Below are 20256 nucleotides of genomic sequence, written 5' to 3'. Positions count from 1 at the left end.
TATTTGTTTTATTGTTTTTAAAAGATAAATTTATTTAAAAAGAAAACCTGAAGACTTGTGTTATTTTTAGAACCAAATTTCCACAAACATTCCATTAATTTCCAGTTTGTGTACACGCTTTAACTGAAGAAATTTAGAATGAAATAAAAATAAAATTAGTTCCATCTCATTAAGTATCGAGAAATGCATGTTGGCAAGGTCGTCGTTTAGGAATAAGTGACTAAAAGGTGTTTTAGGGTGAAAAACACACACACTGCCGCCGAGATTTGTCATGGCTTGTATCGTAGCACGGAACAAGAGGCACGGGGTTGCTTGTTCCCTGCTTCAAACATAAAGACACATAAATGTTTGCGTTGTGGGAGGAAGACAGGCCTGCCCGGACACCTCATGCTCTGGAACATATTTCTGCTCCATTCATTACTCTGACGATTCACTTCGCGGTCAGACTTTGTTTGTAAGACAGAGACGAGTGGTTAGGCCTAAAATCATCATTAGCTACCAATTACGTTATAAACTCACAGTTTTTTAAAATGAGCACAGGCGAAACTTCGCGTGGTTTCAGAAAAAAAAAAAGTGACAGCAGGTCAGTCAGAAGGCGTTTTGCATTCAAATCTCAGGAGTTTGATATATAGGTCAGCTGTGACAAAATTATTCAGAGAGACACTGAATCTCTTTAATGTAAAGGCGTTTTGCACTTCCTAAAAAAAGAGAACAAATTTAGGCTATTAGTGCGCACAGTGGAGAAACATATTTCTGGATACCTTTATGCAAACACGTTTTTATCACGTCAGGCACCGAATCTTCTAAATATTTACAAATGTTAAATCGTCAACAGGGTAAGATAAGCTAAAAAATTATTTCAATAATTGGATCAAAAATATTTATGATTAATCAGACGTTACTTGTCTGTTTGTTTGTTTTTTTTAAGACAACTGTATTCTTTATATATAAATACTGGAATTAAATTCAGTGATGATTGTCAGCGACAGTTATTTCTGTCACCTGGTACTTAAATGTATATATATATACAGATAATAAGAAACATCAGATTTTCGTATTAAACATAGGGATGGCACGGTACGATATTGATTTATTCAAAACAAATTTATTTTGAATGCACTTTTGCTGTGCTCTCTTTTGGTGCAGCCACGCGCTCCTTGTAACCTGTCTTTGATTTTCTACTTTTATCACGTCGCCCAAACGTGTTTTGGCACGCTTTGCGTCCGTGCGTAAAAGGAGATGTGGTACTGTGCGCCATCTCCAAACGTCCCTGCCCCGGACAGTTACCAGGCCTCCCTAAAGAGGGCAGTCAAGCATGGGCTTTCTCCTCTTGTCTCCACAGCTCCCAGCGGCTACAGGCTTAGGAATTCACATTTCACAGCCTCGGATTTTCCAGCCATGGTGGAGAGGCGAAGCAATTAAAACGTCGCCCGGGTTTTTTAAGAGCGTGTCTTTTTTCCTTTTTCCCTTCTTTAGTGTAAATAGCGTTCACTTCGGCAAAGGCAGTAAAAACACAATAGTTGCTCGGAGGAGTGATAGAGAGAAAGAAGGGTAGAGTATTGATTTATACACACATATTGTTATGGATAAAACAGACTCTCTCTTGTTCGCGGGTATGAGGGGGGGAAAGACATTGACTTTGGGATGCAGGGCTGCTCTCTGAAATGTATCAATTAGAAAAAGAACTCGCTAGGCTCTTACCCGCTCGCCTGCTCAATCGGCTCAGCCTTTTTCTCCTGAAGCGCGTAGTATCCCGGAGACAACCTCGGCTGCAGAGCGCCGGGCTTCACGCGGAGCCCTTTGACTGCGGGCAACAAGGCATGAGGGAGAACTAATCTCCCCATTTACACGTTTGTAGCAATTTTACCTAAATGAATTTTAATGCTAAATGAAGGATAATTCGCTTTCTTATCGAGACCCTCTTTCCTCTCTTCTCTTCTGTGTGAGAAAATTACAGCATAACGCATGCATTAGCTGCACATTATCCGCAGCAATGGGAGGAGGGTTGACTTAAGTGCATGTTCTTTAAGTATAAATGATCCTCTACCTTTCTTTAGTGGGCATTTGACATGTTTGTGACTAATCTAGTTTAACAAAAATCAGTTGAGGTTATTTGCTTTTTTTGTTAAAACTCCTAAACGACTAATGTGTTTTATATGTATTGGAAGATAATTTGAGACTAGTTAGGAATTCTGTTATTTGACAAAAAGTATTTATTTACAACACAGATGTACATATACACCCTTCAAAGGAAAAGCATACGAAACATGTCTTCAAATGAATCTTAAAGATGTGCGTAATACATGTATGAAGCAATGGATAATGGAAGCATTGATAGCGCACACACACACACACACACTCACTCATTCTCATACATGCACGGTACCCCTCACATGCATCCTGACACGCACAGTGACTTTTACATTCTCTCCTGTCTGTTGATCAGCATTACATCATCTGGTTAAATCAAAATGAATGGACTGTGGCATAAATGGTGTTTCCCCATAGCCTTTGCCTCTCCCTGTTATCAGGCTGCATCAAACGAAAAGGGGAAGAGAATCCATTGGCCATGCGAGTGTTCAACCATGTGACATAAACATCACTAAAACACTGCAAATAGACTTCCAGAAGCCCTCAATCACAGACACACATGGAGAAAAACAGGAAACAACATGTTTGTGGGACACACACTTGTAGTTTTCCCATCCACAATGATTTTTTTAGATTGTTTGTGAGCATAAACAGGAGTTGTGTATCATGTCTGTTCCCCATCTTTACAATTACACTGTTTCTTTATAAAACAAACCAAAAAAAAGCACAATGGCAACCAGATTCAAAATCTCGTTTGTCCAAAATGTTAGCTACTAGAAATTTTGTGTAGCTCGAGTTCACTGAGGTTGGTTATTAAATGAGCTTGATTACCCCAAACATCATCAGAATTTTTTTTTTATACCAATAAAAACCGTCCACCAGTAGAGGAGGATATAATAAACTGATATGAAAATAATAATAATGATTAAAAAAAAAGATGGAGTGACAAGGTGTAGACAATGTAACATAAATACAATTAGCTGCACCAGCTTTTGCTATGTGTTCCATGAAAGGGCTGTGTGTCCTATGCAGAGGAAGAAAAGATCTCAATCAGTATTGTACTCCAAACAATCCAAATAAAGGCCCTTCAAGAAATGACGGATTGATCGAATTGTTCATTTATTAACTTTTTGCTTTTTAAAATGCAGTGTGATTGAGTAGGGAGAGGGGACAGGAGGTCAAATTTGATGGAGAGACGGCGCTCACACACAGTGTGGAAAAGAAACAGAAAAAAACAAAAAAAGAGAAAAAAGTTCACATCCTTTTTTAAAAAAATCTATTAGAAACAACATAATATGCAGAACAATACAATAGCATTTACAATACTTAAATTCCCAGTTCTTGTGAGAGTCCAGCGTAATTTTACAACAGTATACAGTATATTTTCTTTCTCCACTTGCTTCCCATACTAGGGGTTGATATAGTTATACTTTTAATTTCATTTCTCTTGCTTTCCCTCCTTCCAGGTTTCAATCCACTATATTATTTAAAGGGCACCTCTTTTGCTTTGTTAGTGTCTTATCAGATACAGACATTGGCTTCTCTTTGGTCCAATTCCATCGTCCCAAAGAGTGGAGTGCTCCTCACAGGAAGTCTCTTTTGTTTGCCAAAGAGTCAAGACTAAATCAACAGGTGCCACATTCACCAAGGGTACAGGCAAATAGCCCAGCATGTCTTGTGGGTCATGTACGTTTGCAATCACAATCACTTTGATGGAGGAATCCATGTTAACTGGGTGGGCAGCAGCAGGGTGGGCGAGGTCTGGTGCCCTCCAGAGAAGAAGCAGGAGTCTGTCAGGACAGGGGTTCATCTGACTGGAGTGAAGTTTGGTTTTCTATGCATCACCTAGATATATAGACGAGGATTGTTGGCAGTCATGGAAGTTCCCATGCTGCAGATACCAGCCAAATAAAATGTGTTGGATCTTGGAGGTGAACAGAGGGATTGCCATTTGTTGTCCCCGTCAGGAAGTCCGGAAGTCCCCCTCCGTAGCTCTATAGGCCTCTGTGAGACACAAGATCCCCTGGTTTGCCCTGCGCGTCTATGGAAAGAGAAGATGAAAATGGTTAATGGTTTTCCACTAAAGACACAGTCTTCTGTATAAAGTTAAAAAATAAAAAACTCCACTATATTTGGAAATGTTAGTCAGGTCATAAAAATATTAAGACTGTAGCGAGTTAGCATATTGGCTCCACCACATGGGCAGAAAATATTTAACTACGAAATATATGAAATTGACATTAACTGTTCATTTAATACAACACTGAATCACATCATACTTGCTCTCACGTTACACTTATAGTATGTGAACACTGAAACAGTATTGTATGTTGCAGCTACTGCAAACTCAACATAGTGTTAATCTGGGTCAAAAAAAAAGACCAAACTGTGGCCTTCACTGACACTGTGTGGCTATATGAGTGAGAGGGAGAGCACTGGAAGGTTTAGTGAGTTAATCCTACACCAGCAGTAATGCTTCTTTAACAGTAGGAGAGGACTTAGAAACCAAACACACATGATCGACTTGAAGTGATACCAAGGCCAGTGCTTAGCATTTCCTGGATAATCTCTTTAACTGGACTCTGAGAAAACTTAAAATTACCTTTTGATTGTTCGCCAGTCAACATTTGATTAATGATGACTACATAAGACTATTTCAGGTCAGTACTAACATGGCATGCAGTTTAATCTTGCTTTAAAGTGTAATATGCCTGGACAAGACTTGTTTGCGTCACATATTAACCAAAACAACTTAAACTGGTGCAACCTGCTGCACGCCATTAAACCTGCTCATACAATAGAAAAACTATGTAAAGAAAACCATCTTTACCGGCACCTCTCACTGCATTCCTCTCTTTAAAGCCAACAAAAGCAGTAATCTATCTTAGTGAGTGGAAAGTCTCCATTGAGGATCTGCGGCCATTGTAGTCAAAAACCAAAGGAGAGGTGAGGCTCGCAGTCACCTGTCACCTGAGTATGCCCCGGGCCTGTCCACGTGTTCACCACACAAATAAGAGGACCACTACAGATGACACAAAGGAAGGCAGGGAAAAGGACAAGGAGGTGCAGCGGGAGTAGGACAATAGAGAAGTGAACGCAAGGGCCCTCGATTGTTATTCCCCTCATACATCATTTTTCACCTGAAGAGAAAAGGCGCTACTTGCGTAAGGGAAAGGTGAGCTATTATGTTAGCTGTGTTAGATTCATTTACCTTGTTTTCAAGTGAGGGGGTGGTAGGGGTTATACAGGCAGTGGCATCCAGCCTGTAACCTTTCTATTTTGAAACATAACCTGTGGCACTACCATAAATCAAACTATTATAGATGCGACTTTAAAAGCAGCACAGGCCAGTGTTAAGGAAATGATCTATGAAATTTCCATAACATTAAATCTCTACGATGCAGTTTTTAGAAAAGGGTAGTAGAAATCAGAAAGCAGAAATCGCAGGTTTACCAGCATACTGTATGTCTAAAACCACAGGACAACAATCCATTCATCTGTTGATTCTCGCCTTTAGTTTGTTTGGCTTTCTTACATATTCTCCCCCTGGTTAACAAGATTGTCCTCATTACTGCGGTAAATACATGTCAAGGGTCTAATAAATGGTATGCGTGCTTGAGAGAGAGCACACATTGCTAATAAGGTTTTTCAGTTAATAAGCCAATCAATACATTGAGCTGTAACCCTCATTTCTTAGCCTCTGAGAAGGATTCCAGAGGGGCCAAATCAACAGTGACACACATTCACATGGACAATACAAGGGGGCGCAAAATCCCCATTGGGACCTGTTTTTTTTCTCTCCCCCCCCAGTGTTCGTTTGTAGTAAAAGTTCATCCAGCAGAAAAATAAGTTTAGGGTGGGGTGGCTGACAGTGGGAAGGTCTGTGGTAGTTGATGGGATGAGGGAAGGGATCTTGACCTCTGCGTAGAAGGTTAACAAATTTGTGCTTAATGATTGGAGCAATGAATCCTGGGACAAAGGGTCTCCAGCCGAGACTGGCAGCAAAGGGGTTACAGACAGCGTTCACTCAAGCATTCTGCCCGACATTTTGGGAAAAGCTCCAAGTATGGCAAATTCCATACGCTCTGTGCTATAATTAATTGTCATGAAACTAAAAATTACAGTTTTCCGGGGCCACCCCTGGCTAATTTTGTGGAAGAGAAAAAGCAGGGGGGAGGAAGAAGGGAAAGGGGGTAAGGGTCATCTGAGAGTCACTCTTGTCACTATCAAAGGCTCAGTTCACTTCTGCTTCAGTTGCTGGGCTTCATCTCTGCTGACAGGTGTATTGTTTCGCAAGGGGATATAAGCTCTGTAATCATCATTGGGTGGAAAGCATAATGCTCTTCACTAAGCAGGACTAATTGGCTTTAGTTTTAACTAATGTTGCAATGTGACTGCTAGGCACACCTTCTGTATCAAGGCTCAGCACTCCTCAGCACAATAACCGCTCAATTTAGCCCCGCGGAAACAAAATCTCAACTCTGCTAATGAAAATTGCTTATAAAATATAATGAACCTGTGCTCTCTTAATCAAATAAGATAACCGTTTCCCCCCCTCATGTAATAACCTATTAATTTAATTGGTCATGAAAGAATATAACACATCACTTACATTTAATTGACCTAGAAAGGAAAATAGCAATATTTGACAGAGACAAGCTAGAAGCTAGCAGTGGCTAGCTGATGAAGCTGTAAAGAAACGTCTGGTTGTGAAGAAAAGTAGAAATATTTCTGTCACCATCCCTCTCCAATCTACTCTCTTCTTCCCTCCCTCATTCCTTCCTTCCTCCCTTTACTCCCTCTACCCCTCCCCTCTTTTCATTTACTCTTTTCTCTCTCGCCATCTCTTTATTCCCCCTCCCTCTTTCTGCCTACCCCTCTCCCTCTCTCTCTCTCTTTTTTTCCTTCCTCTGTCTACTCGTCTTCTATGTGCTTTGCCTGTCTCGCGGAGGATTCCTCTGGTGGCCCAATTACGAGATTCAGCAGGCAAATTGAGGCTGTTTAAAGCAAGGTCTGCTGGGAAGGCTAGCAGCTGCTTGAAAGACGCTGCTTGGACACAGCGAACCAGCCCTGATGTTTACACACTTGCACATAAACAGACACACATGTCTCATTCTGAGGCATACTCTTTCTATTACAGTGTCTTCCAGCTTTTCAAACGAATATGCCATTTAACGCAAAAATGCCTGCCATTGTTTCAGTTGTGGACATTTGTGACAGAAACAAGGGTGATATATTTTCACTATAGCACACACATGCACACGCGTTGTGTGGAGGGTTAATGGTCTCTATTTTTGTAAACTGAATAAGTCAAATCCATTGGTCACACCTCTAGTGATGGCATATTTAATTTGGATCTAGTCAATTAGGCCCAGCTAAGCTCCATACCCTGCTGGCTACCTCCTCCATTTTTGCACTAGTTTGTGTCCCCTCCCTGTGCCAGGAGTAATCCTATTACCATACACACACATGCACATACATGCACACAGTTATAAACACCCACATTCAGCACATGTATGTATTTCACAATGTTTGTGTATAGTATCCATGTAGCCACAAAGGCTGGCACACACAGGTACACGCACATATGGCGTACAAACGGGCTAATTCGTACACATACACACATATAACAATGATGTTTACTACGATTGGACCCATAGCCACTTTATACACACTGTGCACTGTGACAACACCAAGCCTGTATACATCCAGAATTATGTGGGAGTCTGTTTGGCCCTGGGGCGAAAGAGAGAAGGAAGGAAAGAGAGGGAAGGAAAGAGAAGGGGGATTGGGGGGGAAGGGGGTGAGAGAAAGAAAGAGAGGGCAAGAGAATTAGAGAGAAACAGAGAAAAAGGTGTTGTGTGAAAGAGATGGAGGAGCAAAATTGACAGTGAGAAAAACCACAAAGAGGGAGTGAGACAGAGCAAGCATTAGAAAGACAGAGGGAAGGGAAGGGTTGGGTTGGGTTGGGGGTGGGGGTGGCACGGGGGGGGTGTGGGTGGCTCCTCTAGCTGGTTAGTGTGTGTATTAATGTGGCTCATGCATCAACAGCAACCCGGCAGATTTATGACACTTAAGGGGCGCTCACTTCTCGCTCTCTTTCTCTCTCCCTCTCCTTGCACCACAACTGCTTATATTTTTGCCAATCAGTCTGTTGCCATAGCAACGTCGTACCTGCCCCCCCAATTTCCCCCACCCCATCGCACCACCAACTCCCTGTCCCAACCCATCCCCGCCTTCCTTCCTCCTCGTCACCCCTCTCTCCTCCTCTCTGCCCCATGTTTAATAAAAAAAAAAAAAAATGTGGACAAAACAGTTCATATAGAATTGATTTTTTTTTGTAATTACCATCAGTGAATATTGCATGGCAGCTTTTCACCTGCCTTCCTTTCTCTCATTCTTTTTTCCCCCCCTTAAACCTTCTTCTCTTATCTCCCCTGCCTGACATATAAAAAAAATGGTGTTGTAGCTTTTGGATATGTGAGAAAGTGAAGCAGCTACACACACATGCACAGGCATTACATACACAAAGAGTTACAAGGTTGTGATCAAAGGCTCTTATCACCAGACCAAGGGGTGGGAGAGTTAGACAGAGAGTAACAGAGAAAAATCAGCCTGGGAAGAAAAGGAGTCTGTTTGTAACAAAAACCCATTTGCTTAAAAAAAAAAGCCTAAATATATCAGTTTGGAAAATAGCCATTTTCCAAACAGTGACCTATGACATCTCACAGACACTCCCATAGTACTTATATTTTTGTAATTATCTGGTGGGATAGTATTTCTACAAGATGAACATCTTGCTGTAAATTGCACCCTCCATACTTCCTCGTGGTGAACTGTATTTGAATAATATACTCCAAGTCCAAGAAAGTCTTGGTCAAGAAATCCTGTGTGTGTGTGTGTGTGTGACATAGTGAGCACATTACTTACATCCCCCTGTGTGTTGTGATTGGTCGCACTGGAGTAGGGCTACATGTAGTGCCACTGACCTTCCATGCCCATGTTCATGCCCATTCCACCCATTGGTCCTACGAAACACAGAGATAAGTTGTTAATTATTTATTTATTTAATCCAAGTGTAACTAGGAATTGGTTTGCAGACCCTGAGCGAAATAATATGATGGTTTAACTGTGACAGACAACATGCTGGATCTGCCGTGCTGAGGTGTGTGAAGGTGATGGGGAGGGGTGAGGGGTGGTTAAGTAGCCTGGCAGTTTATCCAAACCTGCTGACTTTGAGTGGAGGGTGAGATAGGGTTAGGGACTTGGGAGAATCCCAGAAAACAGGGGATAGAGGAGGAGGAGAGGAGCTTAAGGACAAACTCTGGGATTAAACCTGATGGCGTGAGAGAGAGGGACTGTGTGAGAAGGAGTGGGAGTGAGGAAGGAGATGGTTGTGTAATGTGATTGACCACACCTGTTCTGGTGTATTCGGAGAGGGCTAGATAACAGTGTGTTTGTGTATGTAGTGCATGTATCCTCATTCTGGTGTATGAGTATTGCACAGCATAAACTTAAAATACTAAACAGCAAACAGAGACAAAAAAAAGTCAAGAATGACGCTGGTAACATAAGAATCGAGAAGACAAAGGCAAGAAGATGAGCTGAGAAAGGAAAGATGGGAAGAGCAAGAGAGGAAAGAAAGGGACAGACATGCAGCGCAAGCCTTACCAGGTGGTCTGATTCCCATGTGCTGCTGGCCGTCCATGACGAAACCCCCCATCGGCTGGCCATCTGGATTGTAGGGAGCTCCTTGACTTACTGTGGATGGAAGAGAAGACAGGGAGGAAGGGAACAGAGTGGTCAATTAGTGCTTTTAATTAAGGCTCAGTGGCCGAGGCGGGATCATCTGTTGACTGGTGCACGCACAGGAAGCCGCCGTTGTCTTTCAACGTCATTCTGCTCCATGTCTCTGCAACTGAGTCTCCACTGTAAGCCCCTGGTAGACTTTAATACGTCTAAATGTTCTAAAAAGGATTGGACTGGGTGTTTAGCGCACGTATGCAAGGACTGTTGTTTCAAGACTAGATTTAGACCATCTGGAGGAGTTGAGGAGCTGCTTTTATAGACTGGCTAATTACAAACCAATGTAGCATATTAGCATGACTCGACTGGGCTAGTGCAAATAAAAATTACTCTTAAATTTTAGCCCATAACATTCGGTTGTTTCGTCTTTTTACTGCGCTTTGCTCTCTGGGGGTATCACAGGGATCGTCCATAAGTTTGTTTTTGTCCATTTGATGTTTACATTCATAACATGGGAATAACTTTCATTTCTAGTATGTTATGTTATACATTTATGGAAAATTCAGACTGATAAATTTGGCATGTTTGGAAACTGGTATCTTCACTGGAATTTTAGTAGTCAAAGTTTTGAGAGCTCAACAAACCAATGGCTAAGTTTTAAGGGGTAGAACATTTGTGGTTAGGAACTTTGAAATCCTGTAAAGACCTGAAAATACTGCCGTTGATTTTTAATACTAAAGTACTGAACAGTTTAGACTCAAAGATCTCAAACTAATTTTATGCTTCTCTAAGTAATTTTGACATTTAACACTGCAATGTTTGCAGTGCATTGTTACTGTGCACACACATTTAAAGAACAAAAAAGCGCTCTAATCAGTTTTCCTTTGGAACAATAGAAAGCCATTCTTGCTGAATAATGCCCAAATATTGCCTCTGCCTAGGGAGGAATGACAAGTGAAACCTGATAGGGTTCCTACTTTTTGCTCACTTCTATTGTCCCGGTTTCATAGAAATCCACTTACCTTCGATTTAGCCTGTTTGGGGGTCAGTCAAGCAAAAGCAAGACCTCGGCCCCGCTGAATGTCTTTGAACTTTACTGCGCCCCTAATGCCACCCTGACCTTTGACCCCTATTACAGGTAATAAAGTTTACGGCAGCCCAAACCAAGCCATGCACCAGAGGGACCGCTCACTCACTTCCCTCGCTCCCTGGACCAGCCACAAATAGGGTAGAGGGAGGGTGTTGAGAGGAGCGAGAGGGGTGTGTGTGTGTGTGTGTGTGTGTGTGTGTGTGTGTGTGTGTGTGGGAGGGGGGGGGGTAAAAACAGATCTGGAGCCAAAAAGCCAAACAACGGTCACCCAAAAAAAGAAAGGGGTGTAGTTGTATCTCGGTTTGAGCCAGGGAGGAAGGACCGAGTGTTTTTTTTTTTCCTTCCTCAACTCCTTCGGCTCACTGGAAAAAAACCAAAAAGTTGGTGGTGGGATGGGTGGGTTAAGAGCAAGGCTTACCAAGAACACAGCTAGTTTTGTTTGGAGGATAAAAGGAAAAATAAATCCACTTATCATTAACTTGCTTTCAGCCAAATTATATTTTATAATTAATAAATAGCTTTCACTCCAAATGCCATGTCATAGTTGATTAATGAATGCTGTTAATGTTGTAACATTTTGGTTTTGATTTTAGTGCTCAGTCACAACAGTGAGGGGGGGGGAGCCCCTGGTACTTTTGGACATTCCAGGGTCGGGGCATCAGTCCTGTATTTACCAGATGAGGGGCCTCCGGGTGCATGGAGTGTGGATGGCTTTCGCCTGCGCGACTTGAATACAGTAACTATAGAAGACTTGCCTGCACGGTTTGACTGGTCGATCATGGGCTGCACTATTCTCCTCCTCGCATTAATGAACCTGAAGTAGATAAAGAGCAGAGAGGAAAAGGGCAGAAAAGGAAGAAGGGACAAAGACAGAAACAAAGTTAGTGTATTTTTCAAAACAAGATCAGGCAGAAATGCTGACTAATACCTAGAAAATCTTGGCACACAGCACGAAAACAAACATATTGCCAAATCAGCCTCTCTTTCTTAGCTAACCATAATAATGATATGGAGTAATTACTCTCCCATAAGCATCCCTGATCCCCGGTAAAGCCCCACTAGAGGCACAGCGAAAGTCACATCTTAACAACCTTAATAATCAAGGCAGCTGTCTTTGAAAATGCAGAACTCTACAACTTGTACAAACTTGCACAGCCTCGGCATATACACAGACATCAGCCTGAACACTGGGGTCTTTGTGGGGCGAGGCTTAGCTGCGATTTTTTTCCCTGCCTCTGAAACATTTTAACCCATCTTGCCTTGTTGGAGATGTTCCACCTCACAACGAGCTGAGATTGCTGACTGTTTAACACACTTGGCTTCGAGTGTAGCAGTGTGGGAAGTATTGCTGACAGAAACATGTCATGTTGCCACCAGTGAGAAGCACTGTTTTGGGTGATACTGTGTTAAGACAGGTGACCGTTTGTTACTCTGTGACAGCAGGAGGTGTGTGTGTGCATGTGTGTGTGTGTGTGTGTGTGTGCGTGTGTGTGCGTGTGTGTGCGTGTGTGTGCGTGTGCGCGCGTGCGCTCACAAGAACAAAAATTTGGTTTGTATACTCTTAGACTAAAATCTTTTATACTTCATTACATCCTACAAAAGCAAGTAGGCCATTTATTGCGTACACACAAACACGGTTACTTACTCACACACTCTTAATCCCTCTCTCACTCCTAACATTTATTCACATACATTCGCACCCACATACACACTTATAGGTGGCGCTCCGGCCTTGGTCATCTTAAACTCTTGTGAAATGACCCTTTGACCCTCGGTGACCCAAAGGACAGAGGACTCTCGGGGCTTCTGACTTGATTTATGTGTTCCTGCTGTTACCCCACCGGACTCTTCTATTTCATCTCTGAAAAGGGAGCATTCGCTGAACTTTAAGGAAACAATAGTCCTGCTACACTTCTAAAGCTGGAACACAGTGCAGTTAAGAGCTCTGGGAAAAGACAGCAGGGGAACAGAAGCAAAACGACACTAGGATGCTGCATCTGTTAATTAGTGAATGGAAGCCTCTCGCCTTATATGTATCCTGCATTATCTTGTAAGGACAGCGCTGTAGGGAAATAAACAAACAAGGTGGCAAAGGCAGATACCAAGAGAAAAATAAAATGATTAACAGCCTAATTGCTCCATTATATTTTGCAAGCTGCTTTAGAAAAACTGTTCGCTTTGGCAGGGATGCAGGCAGAGCTTCCTATGAAGTGAATTTTTTTTTTACATTGGAAAAAACAGTTGCGGAGGTTCTGTCAACCTTTGAACTTGAAGCTTTGGGGCATTTTTTCTGTATTTGTTACAATAAAGTATACAACCTTGGAATTTCAAGGGGTAGAAAGAAATAGAAGGAGGTAGGGAGGAATGCAAGAATGCACTGACATGGCAGAGAACCATCAAATGAGGGAACGTCTGGAGTTTTATCACCACCACCACCCCCCGCTTCCTCCCCCACTGCCCTGTTTTGTTGGGGGAGATATGAGAGGAGGAGCAAGGGAGAGGGCGAGGAGGGTTGAGGAGGCCTGAGCATTCCTTTAACTTTGCTCTCCTCTCCTCTGCTCTCCAAACCCTTTACAAGGTTAACTGGAGGCCAGTGCAAGCTCACTGTTGATCTCTCCCTCCTCTTGTCATCCACAGCTGTCTTATTGTCACCATTTTTATTCTTTGACTCTTTTCTGTCAATTTGTTTTCCTCTTCCAACATGGCTTCTACCTCTTTTAAACATACACTGATGCAACAAAGGACGATTTTTCGGCAATAGGTGTACACTTCTTAGAAAGTCAGGTAGTCATTCCTTGCACAATAGGGCTTAAGGCATATGTGGACTTCAAACTTGATGTGAAATATGGCAAAAGAATTTATTTACTCTAAGGATTAAACAGGCAATGTGTTAATGAAATAATAATCCTACTCCTACTGCTGCTACTAGACCTACAGGTGATGTTATTATTGCTACTCCTAAAAGAACAACAGTGTCCATGCCTCTCTTTCTTATATCTGTTTCCTTCTCCAGCTTGCTCCCTTCTTATCATTCCTTCCCTGTATGGTGGAAACTGGCAGCCCACCTCACAGCAACGAATCTACACTCTAACCCACCAAATCCCCTCCTCCTTTCAAAAACTCTTGCCGGTTTCCTGTCCCTGTCGTCCCTATATCTGAGGCCAGATGCACCATGGGGGCTGGAACAAAGGATAAAATGCTTCTCATAATAGCAGCCAGGGGAACGGAGCGATGGAGAGCGGGAGAATGGAAGGGAAGGAGGAGTGAGAGAATCAGAAAAAAAAAAAAAGCAAGGGGATCTGGTCTGCAAACCAGACACTCTTGCTGTGACCGTTAATAAGCTGACAGAGAGAAAGACTGGGGGGTTGGTGGGGTTAGGGTGAGGGAGATGGAGGGAAAGGAAGATGGACGAAATAAGAGAGAAAGAGACAACTCTGAGACAGATGGAATGATGCAGAGAGAGAAAAGAAAAAGAGAAACAGCGAAGAGAAAAAATGGAGTGGGGCTTCACCTTTTCACGACCCCTGGGTGCTATAGGGCCTGTGTGTTATGGCCTGTTCATTCCCCTGGCTCCCATCACAACACAATGAGCTGCACTATTCAGCTCCACTCAGTACAACAATAGCTGAGCTATTTTGGCGTGACACACCACTGGTGGTACGCCTAAAGTTGGGCAAAGGAAAGAACATGACTTGAAATAAAATTTGTTGGAATCCAACATGGTATGAACACCGTCAGGATGTGAGCTGGATTCACACCAAGAGCACACGTGTTTGACATATGCATGCACCCATGACACAGTGGATCAAGACGCATGTCGGCCACGTGTTATGCCAGAGTTGAAGGCACTAAAGTCATTTAAGGAGACAGAGTTTTATTGTTTTGGGGTTTTTTTTTGTTTTTTTGTTTTTTGTCGGATCCATTTCTCCTTCTGAGATTGCTAATGTCTGGATTAATTCTCCTACCCCTCTCCCTCCTCCTCTAGAAAGAGTGGAACTGATTGCGACGGCGTCTGCCAAGCCCTTGCTAATGTCCTATTCTCATTACGTGCGACACACACACACACATACACAGACATACTGAGCCGAGTCAGCTGCACACAGGTGTACACGAAGCACACGTGAAATGCCCAATTAAAAGCAAGAAATTGTCTTTTTCATCAGCTGCCTTTGTTGCGTGACCAATTAGGGGATAATTTAATAACGAGCAGTGGAAAGATGCAGATTGGATATACAAAAGGTTACTCCACAAGCTCATTGATTTAAATTCATGTGGAGTTCTCAATATCTGTGGCACACATACTCACACATCCATATCTCCTGAGCCAACTACCGATATTATATTAGTAATACGAGACGCACAGAAACACACAAATACGCACATACAGCGCACACATACACCCCACGTTCTCAACACTCACTTACGCTATTACATTAGTAATCTGAGAGAATTTTGCACACGCGGCCTGGACACATCTCATTTTTACACCGCTGGATATTTCAGCATCACATACATTCATCAGGATCCAGCGGTGTATTTCTGCGCACGCCGACAGAGGTTTACATGCATATTCAAATCTGACAGCCACTTAAAATAACTCTGTAACCACACACTCCTCTTAGCTGCCAATCAATGTGATTTAGACGCACTAAAAGAAAGCAAGCTTTGACGGGTAGAATCATGTAGCTTATCATCAGGCTGTCACTGCATGGATACCATTGATTGTCTCCTGCTCCACCACAATTAACGCGTGGCCCATATATCCTTCAGATACATACTGATGGTGTGCGCGCACGCTCTCTCTCTCTCTCATTCACCCATGTAATGTAAAAAAAATCCCTTTTTTAACCCTTTATTTGTTTGCTCAAAACTTGCTGTTTTTTAAAAAGTGACTTTAACACATTATTCTTGCTTAATATTATCCCAAAAATATTTGCACATTTTCACATACATAAATTCAGTAACAGTTATCCCAGCCTAAGCCATGCATTTATTTCTGCAGAACTTTATTATCCCATCCTATGTCCCAGCACATCACCATCTTCTTAAGTAATTAGTTATTTTATTATACAGCTCACATATTCTCTTATGCACAGCCGGGGGTGGCAGGGCATTCCCGTGCTTGTACCTGCACTGTATGTGTGTATGTGTGTGAGTATACTGCATGTGGGTGTGCAAGGGAATTACAGTTATGAGTTTTTCCTTTTGTTCTCCTCGGTTGATGACTTAACTCATAAATCACCTCCTTCTCATTTCCCCACACTCTATCTCCATCCCGCCTTCTCTTTCTCTCCTCCTCAGTGTCGTTTTCGGGTCAGATGCTTGGATTAGATGCTTCGGATTAGTTTAAATAAACTATCGGAGCTGCTTGCAAAATGCCTAGTTGCAACACAAACAGTTACAGCATGGGAACAGTTTTAAACAGTGAATGCAAGACTAATTCAAATATGACGCAGCTTTATTTGTTGTGTTTACATGACTTTTATATGGACTAATGCCCCTAAATAAGCACAGACGATACTTAATGAAGGGTGAATTTCATTAATCCCCAGAGTGGTGGCACAGGTTAAGATTAAGTTTGGGTAAATATTAAAGTTCATTGAGAAAAATTGTCTTATTAAAAATTTGCAGAAAAAAAAAGGTAAAAAATAAATAAATTTCATAATTACAATTGTTTTATTTTTGTACTTGTGATGCCTTAAAATAATGTTTCCTTGTAGGAATAGTGACATATTCACAAAGCAGCGATGCATTTAGGATCATCACGTTGTTTTCTCTCTTATCCCATCAGTCTTGCAGTCGTCTCAGGTGCATCTGAGACCACTTGCAGGGAACCGGGACTGGTACAGTTTATCTTGGGAAGTAAGGTTTTTGAGCTAAGATCTAGACTGTGCCTCAAGGAAAAAAAGGGTACTGCAAGTATCTATGTGTAAGCCTTATATTGTGCAAAATGACTGGATTCGTCTTAATTGTCTGTGCAGCTTTCAGCAAGTACAAACACTCACATGAGTACACACAGTTAATGCATAGCAATACTTGCCCTGCATGTGCCCACTTGCCAGTTCAAAGCACCGTTGTCTTATTTGCACCATTTTTCCTAATGCTGCTCAGACAGCTCAACCAGCAAAATATACCTATGGCAACCTGCAGCCAGGTCACAACACTTTGTGTATTTCACCATCATTTAAATGCCCAAACTGAAGAGGAAAACAACAGCGGCACATCACTGCTGGTAGGCAGAAATGTTAATGCAGACCCTTCAGAAAACACAGTCAAAGCACCTCTGTGTGGTTGCATGAACTACCAACAAGATGAGAGACCCACGAACAAAAATGCACAGATGTCCAAACTGAGTAATGCTGCAAAGACAACGTGGGCCAAGAAGAGGGGCAAAACTCTGGGATGCTGTCACTCAGTATGCTACATGTGCAGCAAGCATTTTGTCACTGATAATTCAAATATCCATAGGACACTATTAGGATACTCCATTTCTTTAAGTTAAGCTAAAACAGCGTGCGTCTGGTATTGTAGTGGATTGGGCATCATTCAGAGAACTCTGAAAAGCTAAAACATTGCAGCCACCTAACTATAGCAGTTTGCAAACACATAGCTAATATTAGCTTTCTAATGTTCCTTACATTGTGAAAGCAAAAGGTGTTTTTTGAGTTTCGAGACCTGCGTTGCTTGTTGCGGGGCCAATGTTTTCTTCTCGTGTAGGTGTGGCTTTCAGAGTATAATGATTATATTACACTCTGTCTCTAAAGGCCCTATACACTGTGTCTGTAGAGAAGATGCGTTAACTTACACATAACCTTGGGGTTAGCTGTGACACTACGATGAACATGGAGATATAAAAACAATATAAAACACACAGCTGACAAGTTGGGTTGAAGTAAGGTCACGCAGGAGTAATGTGACCAGATTGTTTGCCTGTAGCTTGCTTGTTATTAATTAGGAGGCCTGTATTTCGATTCAGCTTAACATATAAGTATTTATCAGGAGGCAGTCTCCAAATGCATGTACAGCTATTTACAGACACACCCACTGAAAAACATACACATTAAGTAAATGCAGGTCTGCAAATACAGCCCCTAATAACATGAGGTGGATTAGCAAGATCCAGTGCCGCATATGGAGGAAAACTTAAGAAAACAGTGTGAAATTTAAAAGGAGCTTTAGACTGAGAACAGCCATGCGGTCACTTAATCCCCATTACGGCACACACATAAAATACAAGCATGTAAGGATACACACACACATACACACACTCCCTGTTGCTCTCCTCCCCAAGAGCCCAGTGTCCATTAAGAGAGTCATGAATCTAGCACTAAAGCTGGTTTTACAGAGTGGAGCAACAGGACGGGTAACCATTCACACACAAACTGGAGAGGAGCGCTGTGTGTGTTTAGTGTGTTATGTGTGTGTGTGTGTGTGTCCATGACAACCAGGTGCCTCTCAGACGTATATGAAGGAAATGTTGGCCACTTGAAAAACATACATGAACTCACTGGCTCTGACTTTGCTGGCTTTGCAATTCCCGTCGACTTCTAAATAGGACTTGCCAAAAGGCAAAATCTAAACAGAGGGTGGGAGAAACAGGATTAAGAAAGAAGTGTTTCACAATACCAGAAGACAAAAAACCAAGACAAAGACAGAGAAAAGAAATTAAAAGGGAGTCTGCAGCTGTCACATGTGACCCCAGTCGCTCTCTTTATCTCTGTTCCTGCTTCCCTTCACACACATTCAGACAGTCTTGGACTCAGTGAGCCAGTCATCCATCAATGCCAAAGAGAGGGTATGGCTTGAAGCCTGGCTTTACCCAGAAACAACATGGCTGTCCTGCACACTGCCCACTCCGCAAACACCAGTGGACAGAGCATGTGTCCTTTAGCCTTTGGGCTTAGATCGAAATGTGTTTGTGTGTGTGTGTGTGTGTGTGTGTGTGTGTGTGTGTGTGTGTGTGTGTCTCTGCATGTTGCTCTTTGTGAATGTGCAATGCTCTGTTAGCAGCACTCCACTTTTCTGTGTTTATGAAGGTTTCATGGGCAAGGTTGCATATGTATTTGCTTTAAAAAAAACAAATACAGTGTGTGTTTTTCTTCACCGTGTACACAAACACACCAACTTAACATGCACACACACAAACACACAAAAATCTCAGTCAGAGAGAGATGACCACAGTGTCACACAGAGACAGTATTGCTGACAGGGCTTGCAGTGGGGACTGCTGCAAACACACAGTGGTTGACCTAAATCCCCCCATCCTGCCCGTGTCATATCCTGTCTCTGCGCGTGTCACTTCCACCCGCTGGCTCACAGCGGCTATCGCTATGGGGATCCCTCTGAGTGCCCAGAAACTAGCAGAGGCAGCAGACATCTACAGTCAGCAAACACAAAGGAGGGAGTGAAAGTAAAGAAAAGGAGCAATATTTTGACATGACAGCTTCTAATGCATTTTTTTTTATTTACATACTGACATTTAAATATTACCTTTTTATAATGTCAGCTTACCTACTTTAGTAAATGCATATACAATTTAAGGACTTAAAAAAAAAAAAAAAATCCAGTTGCTAGAACATTTTACCACTACTGTAATAATCATTAAACATGGGTGTCCGATCCAGTTCATCTCATCAACACTGGCTGGCAACTGCCACGTGTGTCAGTGCCGGCAGAAACATTCTCATTTTATGCTTTGTCAACAAATCCCCTACATGGAACCGTCACATATTTTAATTGCATAAAATCACTGTCAGTCCTCTGTCTGTTAATTGTGGGAGAAGCTGTCCTATTTTCCTCGATATTTAACTTTGGCACGCAGCACTTGCTCGCCGTCCTGCTGGTTCACTTCACAGTAGTGTTTGATCAACATGAGAAAACATTAGCGTGAGAACAACAACAACTGACTAATGGTGGCGAGTACGACAGCGACCATGTGTGCTTCAACACAGATCCCTGGCATTCACATTGCGCCGCCTTTCATGTTTTCGACTACCCCCTCCTCTACAACAAAAGGAGGTTTAAAAAGCAAGAGAGAGGAGTGGGGATAAAAAAAGGAGGGAATAAAAAAAGAAAGGGAGAGGGGCGAACGAAGGGAAATGCAGGTTTGGCCTAGGGCAGCGTGCTGTGATGTAAGAGAAAAAGAGAGAGTGAGGGGAAAGAGGGCAGTAGGGGTGAGGAGAAATGGTGTTTTTTGTAGTCAGTCATTGCACATGGACACCTATTTGACTGTGCAGACACACACACACACACACACACACACACACACACACACACACACACACGTGTGTCTACACACACTTTTGTTGACATAATACAGTAAAGACAGG

The 20256-nt window shown here is 42.4% G+C and overlaps 1 protein-coding gene across 1 annotated transcript in view; it reads right to left on the bottom strand.

Annotated features, from left to right (window-relative positions):
* Nucleotides 1–2190: 2190 nt before the first annotated feature.
* The window catches only part of meis1b (Meis homeobox 1 b), a 77593-nt gene continuing 59527 nt past the window's right edge, over nucleotides 2191–20256 (bottom strand). Inside the window, exons 10-13 of the mRNA XM_003438327.4 lie at nucleotides 11683–11741; nucleotides 9763–9852; nucleotides 9022–9119; nucleotides 2191–4132 (exon numbers count right to left, since the gene is read on the bottom strand). Coding sequence (XP_003438375.1) covers nucleotides 9061–9119; nucleotides 9763–9852; nucleotides 11683–11741 — 208 coding nt within the window. The 3' untranslated portion in view covers nucleotides 2191–4132; nucleotides 9022–9060. The remainder of the gene's footprint in view (nucleotides 4133–9021; nucleotides 9120–9762; nucleotides 9853–11682; nucleotides 11742–20256) is intronic.

Source organism: Oreochromis niloticus, linkage group LG13 (genome assembly GCF_001858045.2).
Source record: "Oreochromis niloticus isolate F11D_XX linkage group LG13, O_niloticus_UMD_NMBU, whole genome shotgun sequence".
NCBI lineage: Eukaryota > Metazoa > Chordata > Actinopteri > Cichliformes > Cichlidae > Oreochromis > Oreochromis niloticus.
Note: the sequence above shows the minus strand (reverse complement) of the source record. Positions and strands in the feature narration are given on the sequence as shown.